General features: G+C 41.2%; 1 protein-coding gene across 1 annotated transcript in view; it reads right to left on the bottom strand.

The window, feature by feature from the left end:
- LOC144893393 (uncharacterized) overlaps window positions 1-16,347 on the bottom strand; it is a 196,087-nt gene extending 179,740 nt beyond the window's left edge. Inside the window, exons 1-3 of the mRNA XM_078783984.1 lie at window positions 16,203-16,347; window positions 9,333-9,380; window positions 8,314-8,598 (exon numbers count right to left, since the gene is read on the bottom strand). Of these exons, the coding sequence (XP_078640110.1) occupies window positions 8,314-8,598; window positions 9,333-9,380; window positions 16,203-16,347 (478 nt within the window). The remainder of the gene's footprint in view (window positions 1-8,313; window positions 8,599-9,332; window positions 9,381-16,202) is intronic.
- Between the last annotated feature and the right edge of the window lie 2,569 nt (window positions 16,348-18,916).

Below are 18,916 nucleotides of genomic sequence, written 5' to 3'. Positions count from 1 at the left end.
GCTTTGTATGTCGAGGTAATATGTTCCAAATTTCAGAATTAAATGCTTTGTATGTTGAGGTGATATGTTCCAAATTTCAGAAGTAAATGCTTTGTATGTTGCGGTAATATGTTCCAAATTTCTGAAGTAAATGCTTTATTTGTCGAGGTAATATGCTCCAAATTTCTGAAGTAAATGCTTTGTTTGTCGAGGTAATATGTTCCAAATTTCAGAAGTAAATGCTTTGTATGTTGCGGTAATATGTTCCAAATTTTGAAGTAAATGCTTTGTTTGTCGAGGTAATATGCTCCAAATTTCAGAAGTAAATGCTTTGTTTGTCGAGGTAATATGCTCCAAATTTCAGAAGTAAATGCTTTGTGTGTTGAGGTAATATGTTCCAAATTTCTGAAGTAAATGTTTTGTTTGTCGAGGTAATATGTTCCAAATTTCTGAAGTAAATGCTTTGAATGTTGAGGTAATATGTTCCAAATTTCTGAAGTAAATGCTTTGTATGTTGAGGTGATATGTTCCAAATTTCTGAAGTAAATGCTTTGTATGTTGAGGTAATATGTTCCAAATTTCGGAATTAAATGCTTTGTATGTTGAGGTAATATGTTCCAAATTTCTGAAGTAAATGCTTTCTTTGTCGAGGTAATATGTTCCAAATTTCTGAAGTAAATGCTTTGTTTGTCGAGGTAATATGTTCCAAATTTCAGAAGTAAATGCTTTGTTTGTTGAGGTAATATGCTCCAAATTTCTGAAGTAAATGCTTTGTATGTCGAGGTAATATGTTCCAAATTTCAGAATTTAATGCTTTGTATGTTGAGGTAATATTTTCCAAATTTCAGAAGTAATGCTTTGTATGTCGAGGTAATATGTTCCAAATTTCAGAAGTAAATGCTTTGGACGTTGATGTAAAATGTTCCAAATTTCAGAAGTAAATACTTTGTATGTTGAGGTAAAATGTTCCCAATTTCAGAAGTAAATGCTTTGTTTGTCGAGGTAATATGTTCCAAATTTCTGAAGTAAATGCTTTGTATGTCGAGGTAATATGTTCCAAATTTCTGAAGTCAATGCTTTGTATGTCGAGGTAATATGTTCCAAATTTCTGAAGTAAATGCTTTGTATGTCGAGGTAATATGTTCCAAATTTCAGAATTTAATGCTTTGTATGTTGAGGTAATATTTTCCAAATTTCAGAAGTAATGCTTTGTATGTCGAGGTAATATGTTCCAAATTTCAGAAGTAAATGCTTTGGACGTTGATGTAAAATGTTCCAAATTTCAGAAGTAAATACTTTGTATGTTGAGGTAAAATGTTCCCAATTTCAGAAGTAAATGCTTTGTATGTTGAGGTAATATGTTCCAAATTTCAGAATTTAATGCTTTGTTTGTCGAGGTAATATGCTCCAAATTTCAGAAGTAAATGCTTTGTATGTTGAGGTAATATGCTCCAAATTTCAGAAGTAAATGCTTTGTGTGTTGAGGTAATATGTTCAAAATTTCAGAAGGAAATGCTTTGTACGTCGAGGTAATATGTTCCAAATTTCAGAAGTAAATGCTTTGTGTGTTGAGGTAATATGTTCCAAATTTCAGAAGTAAATGCTTTGTATGTTGAGGTAATATGCTCCAAATTTCAGAAGTAAATGCTTTGTTTGTCGAGGTAATATGCTCCAAATTTCAGAAGTAAATGCTTTGTATGTTGAGGTAATATGCTCCAAATTTCAGAAGTAAATGCTTTGTATGTCGAGGTAATATGTGCCAAATTTCAGAAGTAAATGCTTTGTGTGTTGAGGTAATATGTTCCAAATTTCAGAAGTAAATGCTTTGTATGTTGAGGTAATATGTTCCAAATTTCAGAAGTAAATGCTTTGTGTGTTGAGGTAATATGTTCCAAATTTCAGAAGTAAATGCTTTGTATGTCAAGGTAATATGTTCCAAATTTCAGAAGTAAATACTTTGTACGTTGAGGTAATATGTTCCAAATTTCTGAAGTAAATGCTTTGTTTGTCGAGGTAAAATGCTCCAAATTTCAAATGTAAATGCTTTGTTTGTCGAGGTAATATGTTCCAAATTTCAGAAGTAAATGCTTTGTGTGTTGAGGTAATATGTTCCAAATTTCAGAAGTAAATGTTTTGTAGGTTGAGGTAATATGTTCCAAATTTCAGAAGTAAATGTTTTGTAGGTTGAGGTAAAATGCTCCAAATTTCAGAAGTAAATGCTTTGTGTGTTGAGGTAATATGTTCCAAATTTCAGAAGTAAATGTTTTGTAGGTTGAGGTAATATGTTCCAAATTTCAGAAGTTAATGTTTTGTAGGTTGAGGTAATATGTTCCAAATTTCAGAAGTAAATGCTTTGTTTGTCGAGGTAATATGCTCCAAATTTCAGAAGTAAATGCTTTGTTTGTCGAGGTAATATGTTCCAAATTTCAGAAGTAAATGCTTTGTGTGTTGAGGTAATATGTTCCAAATTTCTGAAGTCAATGCTTTGTATGTTGAGGTAATATGTTCCAAATTTCTGAAGTAAATGCTTTGTTTGTCGAGGTAATATGTTCCAAATTTCAGAAGTAAATGCTTTGTGTGTTGAGGTAATATGTTCCAAATTTCTGAAGTAAATGCTTTGTATGTCGAGGTAATATGTTCCAAATTTCAGAAGTAAATGCTTTGTGTGTTGAGGTAATATGTTCCAAATTTCTGAAGTCAATGCTTTGTATGTTGAGGTAATATGTTCCAAATTTCTGAAGTAAATGCTTTGTTTGTCGAGGTAATATGTTCCAAATTTCAGAAGTAAATGCTTTGTGTGTTGAGGTAATATGTTCCAAATTTCAGAAGTAAATGCTTTGTGTGTTGAGGTAATATGTTCCAAATTTCTGAAGTAAATGCTTTGTTTGTCGAGGTAATATGTTCCAAATTTCAGAAGTAAATGCTTTGTGTGTTGAGGTAATATGTTCCAAATTTCTGAAGTAAATGCTTTGTTTGTCGAGGTAATATGTTCCAAATTTCAGAAGTAAATGCTTTGTTTGTCGAGGTAATATGTTCCAAATTTCAGAAGTAAATGCTTTGTGTGTTGAGGTAATATGTTCCAAATTTCTGAAGTAAATGCTTTGTATGTCGAGGTAATATGTTCCAAATTTCTGAAGTAAATGCTTTGTATGTCGAGGTAATATATTCCAAATTTCAGAAGTAAATGCTTTGTATGTTGAGGTAATATGTTCCAAATTTCTGAAGTAAATGCTTTGTATGTTGAGGTGATATGTTCCAAATTTCTGAAGTAAATGCTTTGTATGTTGAGGTAATATGTTCCAAATTTCAGAAGTAAATGCTTTGTTTGTCGAGGTAATATGTTCCAAATTTCTGAAGTAAATGCTTTGTATGTTGAGGTAATATGTTCCAAATTTCTGAAGTAAATGCTTTGTATGTTGAGGTAATATGCTCCAAATTTCAGAAGTAAATGCTTTGTTTGTCGAGGTAATATGTTCCAAATTTCAGAAGTAAATGCTTTGTGTGTTGAGGTAATATGTTCCAAATTTCTGAAGTCAATGCTTTGTATGTTGAGGTAATATGTTCCAAATTTCAGAAGTAAATGCTTTGTTTGTCGAGGTAATATGTTCCAAATTTCAGAAGTAAATGCTTTGTGTGTTGAGGTAATATGTTCCAAATTTCTGAAGTAAATGCTTTGTATGTCGAGGTAATATGTTCCAAATTTCTGAAGTAAATGCTTTGTATGTCGAGGTAATATATTCCAAATTTCAGAAGTAAATGCTTTGTATGTTGAGGTAATATGTTCCCAATTTCAGAATTAAATGCTTTGTATGTTGAGGTAATATGTTCCAAATTTCTGAAGTAAATGCTTTGTATGTTGAGGTGATATGTTCCAAATTTCTGAAGTAAATGCTTTGTATGTTGAGGTAATATGTTCCAAATTTCAGAAGTAAATGCTTTGTATGTTGAGGTAATATGTTCCAAATTTCTGAAGTAAATGCTTTGTATTGTTACGTGGTCCCCTCGGTGAATACCTGGTCTCGGTGACCCCCGGACCGTGAGAGGAACTTCGCCAGAAAGCTGTATTAAATATGCGCTTTCGCCACGCAATCCATATGAATTTCACCCCAGGAGACAACTGACGTTCAAGGATATATTTCAATGGGAACGACCATACAATTGCAATGACACAACCACGGAGATTTTCCCCGAGCAATCAACCATATACAACCATCAACAATTCCCAATTCACAAGCACTTTCCTAGGAGTAAGATGGCCATCTTATATACGTGTGTCCCGGTGAGTACTCACGACACCCTTTTGGTCTCGGTCCCGCACAATGTCTCTGGGCCCCTCCTGACCAAGATGATGGTCGCCGTCACCGCACTCGGGCGGTAGAACGAACCCCGGGTGGACGTTTTTCCACCGGGCAGGTATCGTACCAGGCACCGAGGCTGCAGCCCCTCGTGGCCACGCGAAGCGGATACGGTAGAGCAAGCCAAACCCCACGCCGCTTGCAAGGCGCGTTAGGCCCCAACGTGCGACCCGCACGCGTCTGTTTGGACGGTGCCGCGAACGAGGCCAGACGCGGGTTCGATGCACGGCCCCACGTCAACTTGACGTCTCCACCGGGCCGGTACACGTTCCGGTAATTCCTCTCGCCAGACAGGCTTCGGAACGCCGCTGTTTCACGCAGCGCAAGGTCGATCCCACCTTTTGTCAGAGCGGGGCGAGGAAGAATAATAATCGTCCTTTTTCCCTCGTGTCTTTTCTTCTTCCGTTTCTGGTCACTTCCGTTTCCGGCCACTCCCTCAGAAGGGCTCCTGACCCCCCAACCACAACAACTACACAACAACTTAATATACTACACACGGATAAGCAAAGACCTGAATGGTAATTCACATACATTCATATAAATATGTAACACTCCCCCCCTTCAAGAAAGAAAGTTTGAACCCAGCGAAAACTTTCTTTGCCGGCCAATTTGGAGAAACAAACCAGATCACTCAACCCCCCCCCCCCCCCCCCAGATTAACTCAATCTGGACAAAGCGTCCGCCACGACATTGTCCCGGCCCCGTACATGTTCAATTTCCAAGTTGAACCCCTGCAAAGCCAAACTCCATCTCATCAACCTCTGATTTTTATTTTTCATTCTTTGAATGAAGGTTAAGGGGTTGTGATCCGTAAAGACCTTTATGGGAAAGGACGTGATTCCTAAATACACCTCATAATGTTGAAGCCCTAGCAGGAGAGCCAGGGTCTCTTTCTCCACGGTGGCATAATTTGCCTGATGTTTATTGAACTTTTTGGAGTAGTAGCACACGGGGTGGTCCACCCCATCCTCATCTTCCTGTAACAAGACTGCTCCAGCCCCCACATCGCTTGCATCTACGGCCAACTTGAAAGGTGCCTGAAAGTCCGGAGCGGTTAGGACCGGAGATCAAATGCACCTGTCCGTAAATTATTTTCTTATCTTTCCTTCTTCCTTGGTTTCTTTCAATCCTGTACATAGTAATAGCCTGAAAGCCTGAAAGCCTGAAAGTCCGGAGCGGTTAGGACCGGAGATCAAATGCACCTGTCCGTAAATTATTTTCTTATCTTTCCTTCTTCCTTGGTTTCTTTCAATCCTGTACATAGTAATAAATTATATTTGTATTCCTTACCCTTTGTCTTTCTTCTTCTTCACATCCTTCGCTTTAGTCTTTTCCCCATTGAATATCTGTGGTGCGATTCGGCCAACGTTCAGGAATCGGGTTAGTCGGGGTAACTGTTAGGGCCGCGGTGCCATCCGCTCGGCCAAACAACATCTTGTCCGCGGTCCGTAACAATATATATATATATATATATATATATATATATATATATATATATACATACATATATATATATATATATATATGTATATATATATATATATATATATATATATATACATATATATACATATATATATATATATATATATATATATATATATATGTATATATATATATATATATATATATATATATATATATATATATATATATATATATATATATATACATATATATACATATATATATATATATATATATATATATATATGTATATATATATATATATATATATATATATATATATATATATATATATATATATATATATATATATATATATATATATATATATATATATATATATATATACATACAGACTTGGTATTTAATATGGAATATTTTTTTTATTCTTGACTTGGGTTTACTTTCTTAACTCAGTATATCAATCTAGTGAGTTTCTTTCACACTTTGGTGATTTATTTGTTCAAAGAACCATGTCACTGATTGTCTGTCGCAGCAAGAAGTCAACAACAGGATTATATCACAGGTGGCGTGGCAAAATGTACGGACAGGTGCATTTGATCATTGGCTTCACAGTCGGGTATACAAGGGTTGTTGCGTTCTGTATTAGTGGAAAACAACTGCTGCACGTCTCCAAAAGTTATTGCCGCTTCCTCTGGAGATGGTCCGTCAACTCGACAATGCTGTTTGTCATGGAGTGGTGGCTTTACGAAATTATGGCATGAAACAGCGTGCTATTGCTCGGCAGTATGGCATCACTCAAGGTCAGGTGTCAAAGATCCTGAAACGAAATGCTCAGAGGGGTGTCCCTACTCCAATACCGAGGCCAGGACGTCCCCGCAGAACCACAAGGAGGGATGATCGCCAGCTGCACCGGTTAGTCTGCAATGGCCATACCAAGTCAGCAAATCGGCTTAGGGCTGAGTGGCAGCAACTGACAAATGTGCCTGTATCCAGAAGGCTAGTCAACCAACGATTGGTTCAAGCAGGCTATCGTGCCAGGCGTCTCCTGAGAAAGCCACACCTGATGAGACAACACCGCCAGCGCCGATTGCAGTGGGCCAGAGAGCACCGTCAATGGCAGCCAGGACACTGGAATCACGTGATCTTCAGTGACGTGTCTAGATTTCTGGTCTATTGTCAAGATGGCCACGTCCGAGTGCGCAGACAAGTGCATGAAGCCTACAACAAAGATTGTATAGTGCCGAGAGTCCAAGCTGGAGGTGGTGGGGGTGACCGTTTGGGCTGCTTTTCATGCAGGGGGCAAAACTGACCTGGTTGTTCTGAATGGAAACCTGAACCAGTTCAAGTACAGGGCCATTCTGGAAGAAACATTGCTTCCATTTGCTCGTGCAGCCTTTCGAGGAAACTTTGTCTTCCAAGATGACAATGCACGGCCTAATCGTGCTCACATGATCCAACATTTTCTTGCTGACCGTGGTGTAGAGCATATGGAGTGGCCTGCCATGTCCCCGGATATGAATCCGATAGAGAACTTGTACGCAGAATTAACGCGTCAAATCGACCACTTGGACCAGCAGCCGACCTCTGTGCGTGAATTGCAGCAGGCTATTGTCACTGGATGGCAAGTGATTCCTGTCCAAACCTTGGCAAGTCTCGTGAACCGCATGCTTCAACGTGTACGTGCTCTCCTGAATGCTCGTGGGGGTTACACGAAGTACTGAACTGTAATTTTACTGTCCGTAATCCCAGTCCTGATTTAACTTTTGCTTTTGTTGAAATTTTTTTTGGCTCATGTGTAAAATCAAGAGATACTTCTGGAAAACGTACAGAAGTTTAACACAGTACTGTCCGTGAATTGAGTTCGATATCAGTTTACATCACTTTCAAGGATCAATTTATTTGCTTCTAAATGTCAAATGTGGTTTTTGTTTCTTTTAAAGGTCACATGAACAAAATCTAGAATAATTTCAACATAATTCCAATGAACTTTTGGTTCTAAGTCATCTTGAAAAGTAAGTTCACCCCCACAAAAAAAATATTCCATATTAAATGCCAAATCTGTATATATTGTTACGGTTTTTAGAACCTTCACTAGTAAATTTTAGTAAATGTATCCCTTATAAATATCCCCCTGTAAATATTCCCATCAATTGGCTTGTTAAAGATCGCACCCTAGTTCGTCCATGAACAACACATAGCGAACCATAGGACCTCTTCGTAGTTATCTCATTATTATGTGTTTCAGTTAAGGACCTGTTCCCAATAGTTGAATCTGCGTTGCATTCATCAAATAAGAGTAGGCCCAAAATTCCCTCCAAAATAGTGCGAGTGGTTTGCTATCCCCACAAGACGCCATTGCCCATGTGCTCCATCTCGGAGAAGAAGGGGGAGGAGCCACCAGAAAGGGCGTGGCACGCCGACGCACCACCGAAGCAGAGTCAGCAAGCCCTTACCGGCCAACCAGCACCGCGGTGAGCCAACCGGTAGGCGTGCCTTCGGAGCCCGCGGCTTGATTTCCAACACAGCAATAAAAAGGGCTGCAAGGGACTGCTTGGCGAGTTGAGTGAGTGGGACGAAAAAGAAAAGGTTGGAGTTGAGTGAGAGGGTTCCGAAGGAGTTGGACGGAAAAGGTACGAGTTGGTGAGAAGGCACAAGAGAGAGAGAGGTGATCTGGCGAGTGGGTCCGTGACGGCGACCACAATACAATCATCAACTGACATTGGCCTGGCAGTGCGTGTGAAAACGAATACGTGGAGCGGCGGCTGGCTATTCGCCTCGAGCCCGTAGCGTGGACTGGAGCCACCTTCGACGCTGCGCAACGTCCCGGACTGGCCTACCCTCTCACATGCACGGACCTTCTTCTTCCAGTGATTCCTGCCTGCTATTCCCCTTTCGTGTGAGTCTGTTTGTTTTGTCTGGGCGTTGATAAGTAAGACTGTTTTAAGGTTTGCCCTGTGTATCTTCTTCTTCTTCGTCCTGTGTATTACTTTAGTTGCTCTTCCTTTGGTTTGTTGTACATAATTAATAAATGTCTGTTATTTCCTACCTTTGGTTTCTTCTTTATCGTCCGATCGCTTTCGTGATTTCTTTCGATTGAGTACCTGTGGCACGATTCGGCCAACGCTCGGAATCGGGTTTAGTCTCTTGATAACGGCTCGAACCACGGATTGCTAAACCGCTCGGCAAATACCATCTTGTCCGTGGTTCGAGCGGTACTTGTCTCCCTGTTCTGCGGAGGGATTTGTAAAGGTATTCGGGAGAACACCAGGACCAATAACCCTGATCAATCCCACCCCGCAAAAGAACGTTACAAGTACCAGGACGAGAGACGGCCAGCTTAACAGGCCAAGGGGATTAACCCCCCCTTGCTAAGGGGAGTGCTGTCTCAGAGATCCGTAACAATATGTGTGTGTATATACATACATATATATATATATATATATATATATATATATATATATATATATATATATATATATTGTTACTGATCGCGGTTTAGATGTTATGATGGGCCGAGCGGATGGTCCAACCGCGACCGTTACAGGATCCCCGACTCACCCGATTCACCCAGAACCTTGGCCGTATCGCACTGCAGCTGTCCAATCTGGGAAAAGACTAAAACGATGCAATGCAAAGAGGAAAAGGAATAAAACGAGAAGACGTACAGAAGAGTAATGGGATTTATTATTTACACAAACAAGCAAAAAGGAGCAATCAAGTTTATTTACAACACATAAGACGCAGGTGACACAGTGCAAATACTAGCTTATACAGACTTAATTAACCCAGGGACAGAACAAACAAAACAAACTCACGTACACAAGAAGGGTGGAAAGGCAGGAGGTGGATGGCTGGAGGGAGAGGAAGGTCCAAGGGGGTCCTGCAGCACAATCGGCGCGTTTAGCAGCCGCCGTTCCTTCACGGCCCTGCTCCAAACCGCCGTTCAGGCCCCCAAGCTGCTGTTGTGGCTGCTGTGGACGTCGCGTGCTTTGCCAGGCCTTGTCCGACTCGTCTGGTCCAACCCTCAACTCTTTCTTGGTCCACTCACTCTTTACCACCGACTCCTCACCACAACCAACGCAACCACTGACCACCACCACCGACTCCTCACCGCAACCAACGCAACCAACTGACCACCGACTCCACTGACTGACTCTGACGACTCACTCGCTTGCTTCTTGCGTGCGCGCCTTTTATAGCGCCTCCAGCGATCAAGCCGCCGGCCTTCAGGACACGCCCATCGGTGTGCTCACCTCGGCCCTGGTTGGTCACGCGACCCCCTCGCTCCGCCCTTGATGACGACAGGCGGGCACGCCCCTCTTCCCCTCTATGACGAGGTGGAGACACGCCTTTCTTCTCCGACCCTGCCTCGTGGTCAATGGCAGTTATTGGAGGGGAGGTAATTGGCAATCGAGGGTTGGCAATCACGAGAGGGGATGTAATTGGAAATGGAGATTTTGGGGATGGGAATGAAAGGGGATCTATTCTCTTTCACTGGTGCAATGGAGTACTTCAATTAATGGGAGACACAGCCTTACCCTAAAACACAGAATAAGAGATAACTATCAAACAGGGGTATTCTATTATTTGGCTGACGTGTATGCTTGTGGACTAATTATGGGATGCCCTTTCACCTTTACACAGCTCCGGAGGCAGGGGGCGCAGAATAAACAATAATAATAATTCACACAATCCAAAAAAATATACAGTTCTCATATCCGCAACAATATATATATATATATATATATATATATATATATATATATATATATATATATATATATATATATATATATATATATATATATACATATATACTCGTATATATATATATATATACAGACTTGGCATTTAATATGGAATATTTTTTTTGTGGGGGTGAACTTACTTTTCAAGATGTCTTAAAACCAAAAGTTCATTGGAATTATGTTGAAATTATTCTAGATTTTGTTAATGTGACCTTTAAAAGAAACAAAAACCACATTTGACATTTCGAAACAATTAAATTGATCCTTGAAAGTGATGTAAACTGATATCAAACTCAATTCATGGACAGTACAGTGTTAAACTTCTGTACCTTTTCCAGAAGTATCTCTTTATTTTGCACATTAGCCAATTTTTTTTTTAACAAAAACAAAAGTTAAATTACGACTGGGTTACGGACAGTAAAATTACAGTTCAGTACTTAGTGTAACCCCCACGAGCATTCAGGAGAGCACGTACATGTTGAGGCATGCTGTTCATGAGATTTGCCAAGGTTTGGACAGGAATCGCTTGCCATGCAGTGACAATAGCCTGCTGCAATTCACGCACAGAGGTCGGCTGCTGGTCCAAGTGGTCGATTTGACGCGTTAATTCTGCCCACAAGTTCTCTATCGGATTCATATCCGGGGACATGGCAGGCCACTCCATAAGCTGTCCACCACGGGCAGCAAGAAAGTGTTGGATCATGCGAGCACGATGAGGACGTGCATTGTCATCTTGGAAGACAAAGTTTCCTCGAAAGGCTGCACGAGCAAATGGAAGCAATGTTTCTTCCAGAATGGCCCTGTACTTGAACTGGTTCAGGTTTCCATTCAGAACAACCAGGTCAGTTTTGCCCCCTGCATGAAAAGCAGCCCAAACGGTCACCCCGCCACCTCCAGCTTGGACTCTTGGCACTATACAATCTTTGTTGTGGGCTTCATGCACTTGTCTGCGCACTCGGACACGACCATCTTGACGATAGACCAGAAATCTAGACTCGTCACTGAAGATCACGTGATTCCAGTGTCCTGGCTGCCATTGACGGTGCTCTCTGGCCCATTGAAATCGGCGCTGGCGGTGTTGTCTGGTCAGGCGTGGCTTTCTCAGGGGACGCCTGGCACGATAGCCTGCTTGAACCAGTCGTTGGTTGACTAGCCTTCTGGATACAGGCACATTTGTCAGTTGCTGCCACTCAGCCCTAAGGCGATTAGTTGACTTGGTACGGCCATTGCGGACTAACCGGTGCAGCTGGCGATCATCCCTCCTTGTGGTTCTGCGGGGACGTCCTGGCCTCGGTATTGGAGTAGGGACACCCCTCTGAGAATTTCGTTTCAGGATCTTTGACACCTGACCTTGAGTGATGCCATACTGCCGAGCAATAGCACGCCGTGTCATGCTGTAATTTCGTAAAGCCACACTCCATGACAAACAGCATTGTCGAGTTGACGAACCATCTCCAGAGGAAGCGGCAATAACTTTTGGAGACATGTAGCAGTTGTTTTCCACTAATACAGAACGCAACAACCCTTGTATACCCCACTGTAAAGCCAATCATCAAATGCACCTGTCCGTACATTTTGCCACGCCACCTGTGATATAATCCTGTTGTTGACTTCTTGCTGCGACAGACAATCAGTGACATGGTTCTTTTAACAAATAAATCACCAAAGTGTAAAAGAAACTCACCAGATTGATATGCTGAGTTAAGAAAGTAAACCCAAGTCAAGAAAAAAAAAAACATTCCATATTAAATGCCAAGTCTGTATGTGTGTATATATATATATATATATATATATATATATATATATATATATGTATATATATATATATATATATATATATATATATATATACACACACTAGCTTGGCTCGGCTCGCTGCGCTCGCCTCACCAAGCGTCGTTGCTGAGAAACGGGCTTATTTTAGCTGAGGATAATGACTGTACCTGAGTTGCTGTGTTGTCATGATTTACACCAATCATAATACAAACAATTATTTTGCACAAATATATTTGTCGTGTTTGTGATATTACATTTTTATAGGCAATTCAGGTTGAAGATTTAGGGTGAATGTTTTTTTTTCCAAGAAAGAACCCCTCAGCACATACATAGGTGGGTGCAGACTGGAAATTTGGGACGATTACACCTCACCACCACATAATTCAAAACACCTCACCACCAAGTAATTAAAAACACCTCACCACCAAGTAATTCAAAACACCTCACCACCAAGTAATTCAAAACACCTCACCACCAAGTAATTTAAAACACCTCACCATTAAGTAATTCAAAACACCTCACCACCACGTAATTCAAAACACCTCACCACCAAGTAATTTAAAACACTTCACCACCACGTAATTCAAAACACCTCACCACCAAGTAATTCAAAACACCTCACCACCACGTAATTCAAAACACCTCACCACCACGTAATTCAAAACACCTCACCACCAAGTAATTCAAAACACCTCACCACCAAGTAATTTAAAACACCTCACCACCAAGTAATTCAAAACACCTCACCACCAAGTAATTCAAAACACCTCACCACCAAGTAATTTAAAACACCTCACCATCAAGTTATTCAAAACACCTCACCACCACGTAATTCAAAACACCTCACCACCAAGTAATTTAAAACACTTCACCACCACGTAATTCAAAACACCTCACCACCAAGTAATTTAAAACACTTCACCACCACGTAATTCAAAACACCTCACCACCAAGTAATTCAAAACACCTCACCACCACGTAATTCAAAACACCTCACCACCAAGTAATTTAAAACACTTCACCACCACGTAATTCAAAACACCTCACCACCAAGTAATTTAAAACACTTCACCACCACGTAATTCAAAACACCTCACCACCAAGTAATTCAAAACACTTCACCACCACGTAATTCAAAACACCTCACCACCAAGTAATTTAAAACACTTCACCACCACGTAATTCAAAACACCTCACCACCAAGTAATTCAAAACACCTCACCACCAAGTAATTCAAAACACCTCACCACCAAGTAATTTAAAACACCTCACCATCAAGTAATTCAAAACACCTCACCACCACGTAATTCAAAACACCTCACCACCAAGTAATTTAAAACACTTCACCACCACGTAATTCAAAACACCTCACCACCAAGTAATTCAAAACACTTCACCACCACGTAATTCAAAACACCTCACCACCACGTAATTCAAAACACCTCACCACCAAGTAATTCAAAACACCTCACCACCACGTAATTCAAAACACCTCACCACCAAGTAATTCAAAACACCTCACCACCAAGTAATTCAAAACACCTCACCACCAAGTAATTTAAAACACCTCACCATCAAGTTATTCAAAACACCTCACCACCACGTAATTCAAAACACCTCACCACCAAGTAATTTAAAACACTTCACCACCACGTAATTCAAAACACCTCACCACCAAGTAATTTAAAACACTTCACCACCATGTAATTCAAAACACCTCACCACCAAGTAATTCAAAACACCTCACCACCACGTAATTCAAAACACCTCACCACCAAGTAATTTAAAACACTTCACCACCACGTAATTCAAAACACCTCACCACCAAGTAATTTAAAACACTTCACCACCACGTAATTCAAAACACCTCACCACCAAGTAATTCAAAACACTTCACCACCACGTAATTCAAAACACCTCACCACCAAGTAATTTAAAACACTTCACCACCACGTAATTCAAAACACCTCACCACCAAGTAATTCAAAACACCTCACCACCAAGTAATTCAAAACACCTCACCACCAAGTAATTTAAAACACCTCACCACCAAGTAATTCAAAACACCTCACCACCAAGTAATTCAAAACACCTCACGACCAAGTAATTTAAAACACCTCACAGCCATAAAACACGTAATAAAACACCTCACCACCACGAAATTAAAAACACCTCACCACCACGAAATTGAAAACACCTCACAGCCATAAAATACGTGATAAAACACCTCACCACCACGAAATTAAAAACACCTCACCACCACGAAATTGAAAACACCTCACAGCCATAAAACACGAAAAAAAAAACCTCACAGCCATAAAACACGTTATAAAAACGCCTCACAGCCATAAAACAGTCAATAAAAACACCTCACCACCAAGTAATTCAAAACACCTCACCACCAAGTAATTAAAAACACCTCACCACCACGTAATTCAAAACACCTTATCACCAACTAATTCAAAACACCTTACCACCACCTAATTAAAAACACGTCACCACCACCACGTAATTATAAATACCTCACCAGCACGTAATTCAAAACACCTCACCACCATGTGATTTAAAAACACCTCACCACCATGTGATTTAAAAACACCTCACCACCATGTGATTTTAAAACACCTCACCACCACATCATTTAAAAACACCTCACCACCACATCATTTAAAAACACCTCACCACCACATCATTTAAAAACACCTCACCACCACATCATTTAAAAACACCTCACCACCACATCATTTAAAAACACCTCACCACCACATCATTTAAAAACACCTCACCACCACATCATTTAAAAACACCTCACCACCACATCATTTAAAAACACCTCACCACCACATAATTCAAAATACCTCACCACCACGTGATTCAAAACCAAAACAACGTTATTAAAAACACTTCACAACCACGGAAACAAAAGGTTGAGGGAGTCGTAAAGTGACAACACAGACACTGCCCAGATGTGTAGATATCTATCTATAATTCCAGTAATCTCTGTGTGTATGTGTGTCTGTGTGTCTGTGACCGCTGTTTCTCGACAACCACGGGTCCGATATACTTGAAACTTGCCAGGTATATTGCTGGGGACCCGAGGATGTGCCTTTTCAAGGTTTCATTTTAATCGGACAAGTAGTTACCGAGCTATGGCGATTTAGCCGTTCGCCGTTCGCTTTGGCTTTGCGAATGGACCAAACCATTTCATGTAAATAGAGGGGGGGGGGGGGGGTTCTGTGGTCGTTGCGAATGGACCAAACCATTTCATGTAAATAGAGGGGGGGGTTCTGTGGTCGTTACTGCCACGTGGTTTCAAAGTTTTTTTTTGTTGTTGTTGTTTGCACGCATGTTTTTTTGCACGCACGTACGGGCACCCACGTACGGGCACGTCCTAGTATAGATAAATGACTGCACCGGAGTTGCCGTTTTGTCATGGTTTAAACCAATCATAATTCAAACAATTATTTTGCACAAATGTATTTGTAATATACGTGATATCACATTTTATAAACAATTGAAGTTGAAAAAAAAAAATTCCCCAAAAAATTCCAAAAAAACCCAAAAAACAATTGGAAATTTTTTCAAAAACAATACCATTAGGATATACCGACGAGAGAGATATGTGCATACCAGAAGTTTGGTACGATTTCACAAAAGTTTGAGAAAGTAGTTCAGTGACAAGACAACACAACACAGGACAACACAGGACAACACAACACAGGACAACACAGGACAGACGCTGCACACATATATATATATATATGTATTTTTGGGTAATAAACCATGGAAACCAAATATTTACAAAAAATGCAATTTCTTTAATATTTTGTATGTTAAAAATATTTCTGAACTGGGTTAAGTCTGATTTTTTTGCGAATATCTGCAACTCAAGGTCAATTTGAGTGACCTTCACCTTGATAAAATTCAATGATATTTTTCAACATGATGCCCATATTATGTCTATAATATTGCAAAGTTTGAGCAATGTGCACTAAACGATTTATGAGATATTTATGAAACAGTGTGCTACTACCGCCAGTCTCAAACGTGGCGGCCATCTTTAAAGATGGCGTCCAAAATGGCACAAAGCTATACCTGTGACACGTCCATCACATTTTTTCAAATACTACAAACATTGGTCTAACTGAAAATAATAGTGAGAATTACTCCCCCAATTGATACTCAACTTCAAAAATTTTATGATTGGCTCATGGACTAATTGGGATGCTTGCATCACCAGGGCGGTGGTTTGGAGCAAGACGTGGTGGAAATATTGGAGGAACCAGAGCGGGTGGTGGTAGATAAAGACCTGTTATGGCCACAATTGACAGGGGAAAGTATGAATGATTTTGTACAGGAGCGGCCGAGCACCTTGGACAATATCGTCAAGGAGGAGCTTGCTCGGGTCCAAGAGTTTGGGCGATGAGTTGAGTCGGTCCGTCAAATATCCCCAGGACGAAATTAATAATGCGAATCATCTCGATGGGCGCGATGAGGGCCGTGAGGCCATGTCCCAAAGGACGATTGGTTAAGAAACGATGGGGTGAGTGGATGGCGCTCGGTGTGGTTGGAGCGCGCGTGACATCAGAGAGAATATTCGAGCGCCAAGGAACAAAAAGGCAGAGCACCGCCATTTTCCCTCTATTGGTTCGGGGTTTCATAACGAGCAGTCGCATTTGCTCTCTTGCGCTGGGTTTGATTACGGGCGGACGAACATTTACTCTCGTAAAGGACGAAGGACGGGAACAGTGGTGAGTTTGAGGTGAAGGTGGGAGTGCATCAGGGGTCGGTACTAAGTCCACTACTATTTGTAGCTGTGATGGAGGTGCTGGCTCAGAACGAAAAGGAGGGTTTACCGTGGGAGTTGTTGTATGCAGATGATCTGGTGTTGATTGCGGAAAGTATGGATGGACTGAAGGAAAAGATGAACAAGTGGAAGGAATGTATGGAGACAAAAGGTCTGAAGGTGAATATCGGAAAGACGAAGGTGATGGCAAGTGGTAAAGCATGTGGTGAGGTGGAAAGAACTGGGAAGTGGCCCTGTGCTGTGTGTAGGAAGGGTGTCGGAGTGAACTCCATTCAATGGGCAATGTGCGCTGAGTGGGTTCATCAAAAATGTAGTGGTCTGAGAGGGTCATTAACCAGTGTGGCAGCTACATTCAAATGTAAGGTGTGCACAGAGGGAGCTGCAGATGGAGGAAATGTTGAGTTGTATCTTGGAGACGGCGTGAAGCTGGAAGGTGTGAAAACATTTTGTTACCTAGGAGACATGCTGAATGGAGAAGGTGGATCAGACTCGGCAACGGTTGCTGGAGTGAGATGTGCATGGAAGAAGTTTCGGGAACTGAGTGGCATGCTGACGAGGAGGGGAGTGTCGTTGAAGCTGAAGGGAAAGGTGTATGCTGCATGTGTGAGAAGTGTTATGATTTATGGGAGCGAGACATGGGTAATGAACGTAGAGTAGCAACGAAGGCTGGAAAGGGTGGAAATTCGAATGGTTCGGTGGATGTGTGGAGTATCGTTGAGAGAGAGGAAGACAAATGATGAATTGCGAAAGATGATGGGAATAGTACTGTGATTGATGCTGTGAAGAGGAACAGGTTGAGATGGTTTGGTCATGTGTTGAGGAAGGATGAAAGTGACTGGTTGAGAAGAGTGATGGAAATGAATGTTGAAGGAAGTAGAGGACGGGGAAGACTGAGAAAGACTTGGCTAAAGATGGTGGAAGAAGAAATGCGGGCAAGGGGGTTAACAAGGGGAGATGCAGAAAATAGGGCAAAATGGAGAAGATTGTCATGGGGACCGCAAGGCTAACCCCTGCTCTCGCAGGGAAAATGGCCTTAAAATGCATGTTGTTGTTGAACATTTACTCTCGTCTGTCCTGGCCTTCATTGCGAGCGGACGCATCCTTCTATTTCCTCTCCTTGGTGTTGAATCATGATGGCTGCGTTTGGTGCCGTGTGCACCTGGGAAGTCCGGGACGGTTGGAGCTCGGTGCACCCGAGCAAGAAGAACGTGGGAGGAGCTCGGGCCTGTTCGCTTCACGTCGGTGACTGGCGGTGAACGCAACTTCACCCCAATGCGTGTTTTCTCGTGCAGGGGTGCGGGACCTTTGAAGACCCTGGACGGTCAAAGAGACCAGAACTGAGTCCCAGCTAACATTACACACATTTTTACTTTCGATATTTATTCATCCCCTTGTGTATAATTGTGTCTGACTGGAGGATCCTCAATATAGGAATTTTAGTTTTACAAAACATTTTTTTTTTTTTTTTTTTTTTTGTATATCAAGATCGAGGCTCGTGAAAGAGCTAACATTAATCACACAAAAAGATAAACCGACACACAAAACACAAAAAAACAAGGGGAGCGGCAGACAAGATGGGGAGAGAGGGGGAAGGACACAAACACAACATTTGAGAGCAGGGACATCGGGAGGACTTGGGGGGAGGTGGGAGAGGAATAAAACATATGAACACTGCAAGGACTCTGGGGTGAATTACCGGGGGTAGAAAGGATCAAGGTTTTCGATGGGGGAAGATAAGAGATGGTGGTGAACAGCTGTTTTAAAGACCTGGAGGGAGGAGTGCGATTGAAGGGAGTGGGGGAGTTTGTTCCAGAGGCGGG

The sequence above is a fragment of the Myxine glutinosa genome, chromosome 8 (assembly GCF_964187855.1).
Source record: "Myxine glutinosa chromosome 8, kmMyxGlut1.1, whole genome shotgun sequence".
Lineage (NCBI taxonomy): Eukaryota > Metazoa > Chordata > Myxini > Myxiniformes > Myxinidae > Myxine > Myxine glutinosa.
Note: the sequence above shows the minus strand (reverse complement) of the source record. Positions and strands in the feature narration are given on the sequence as shown.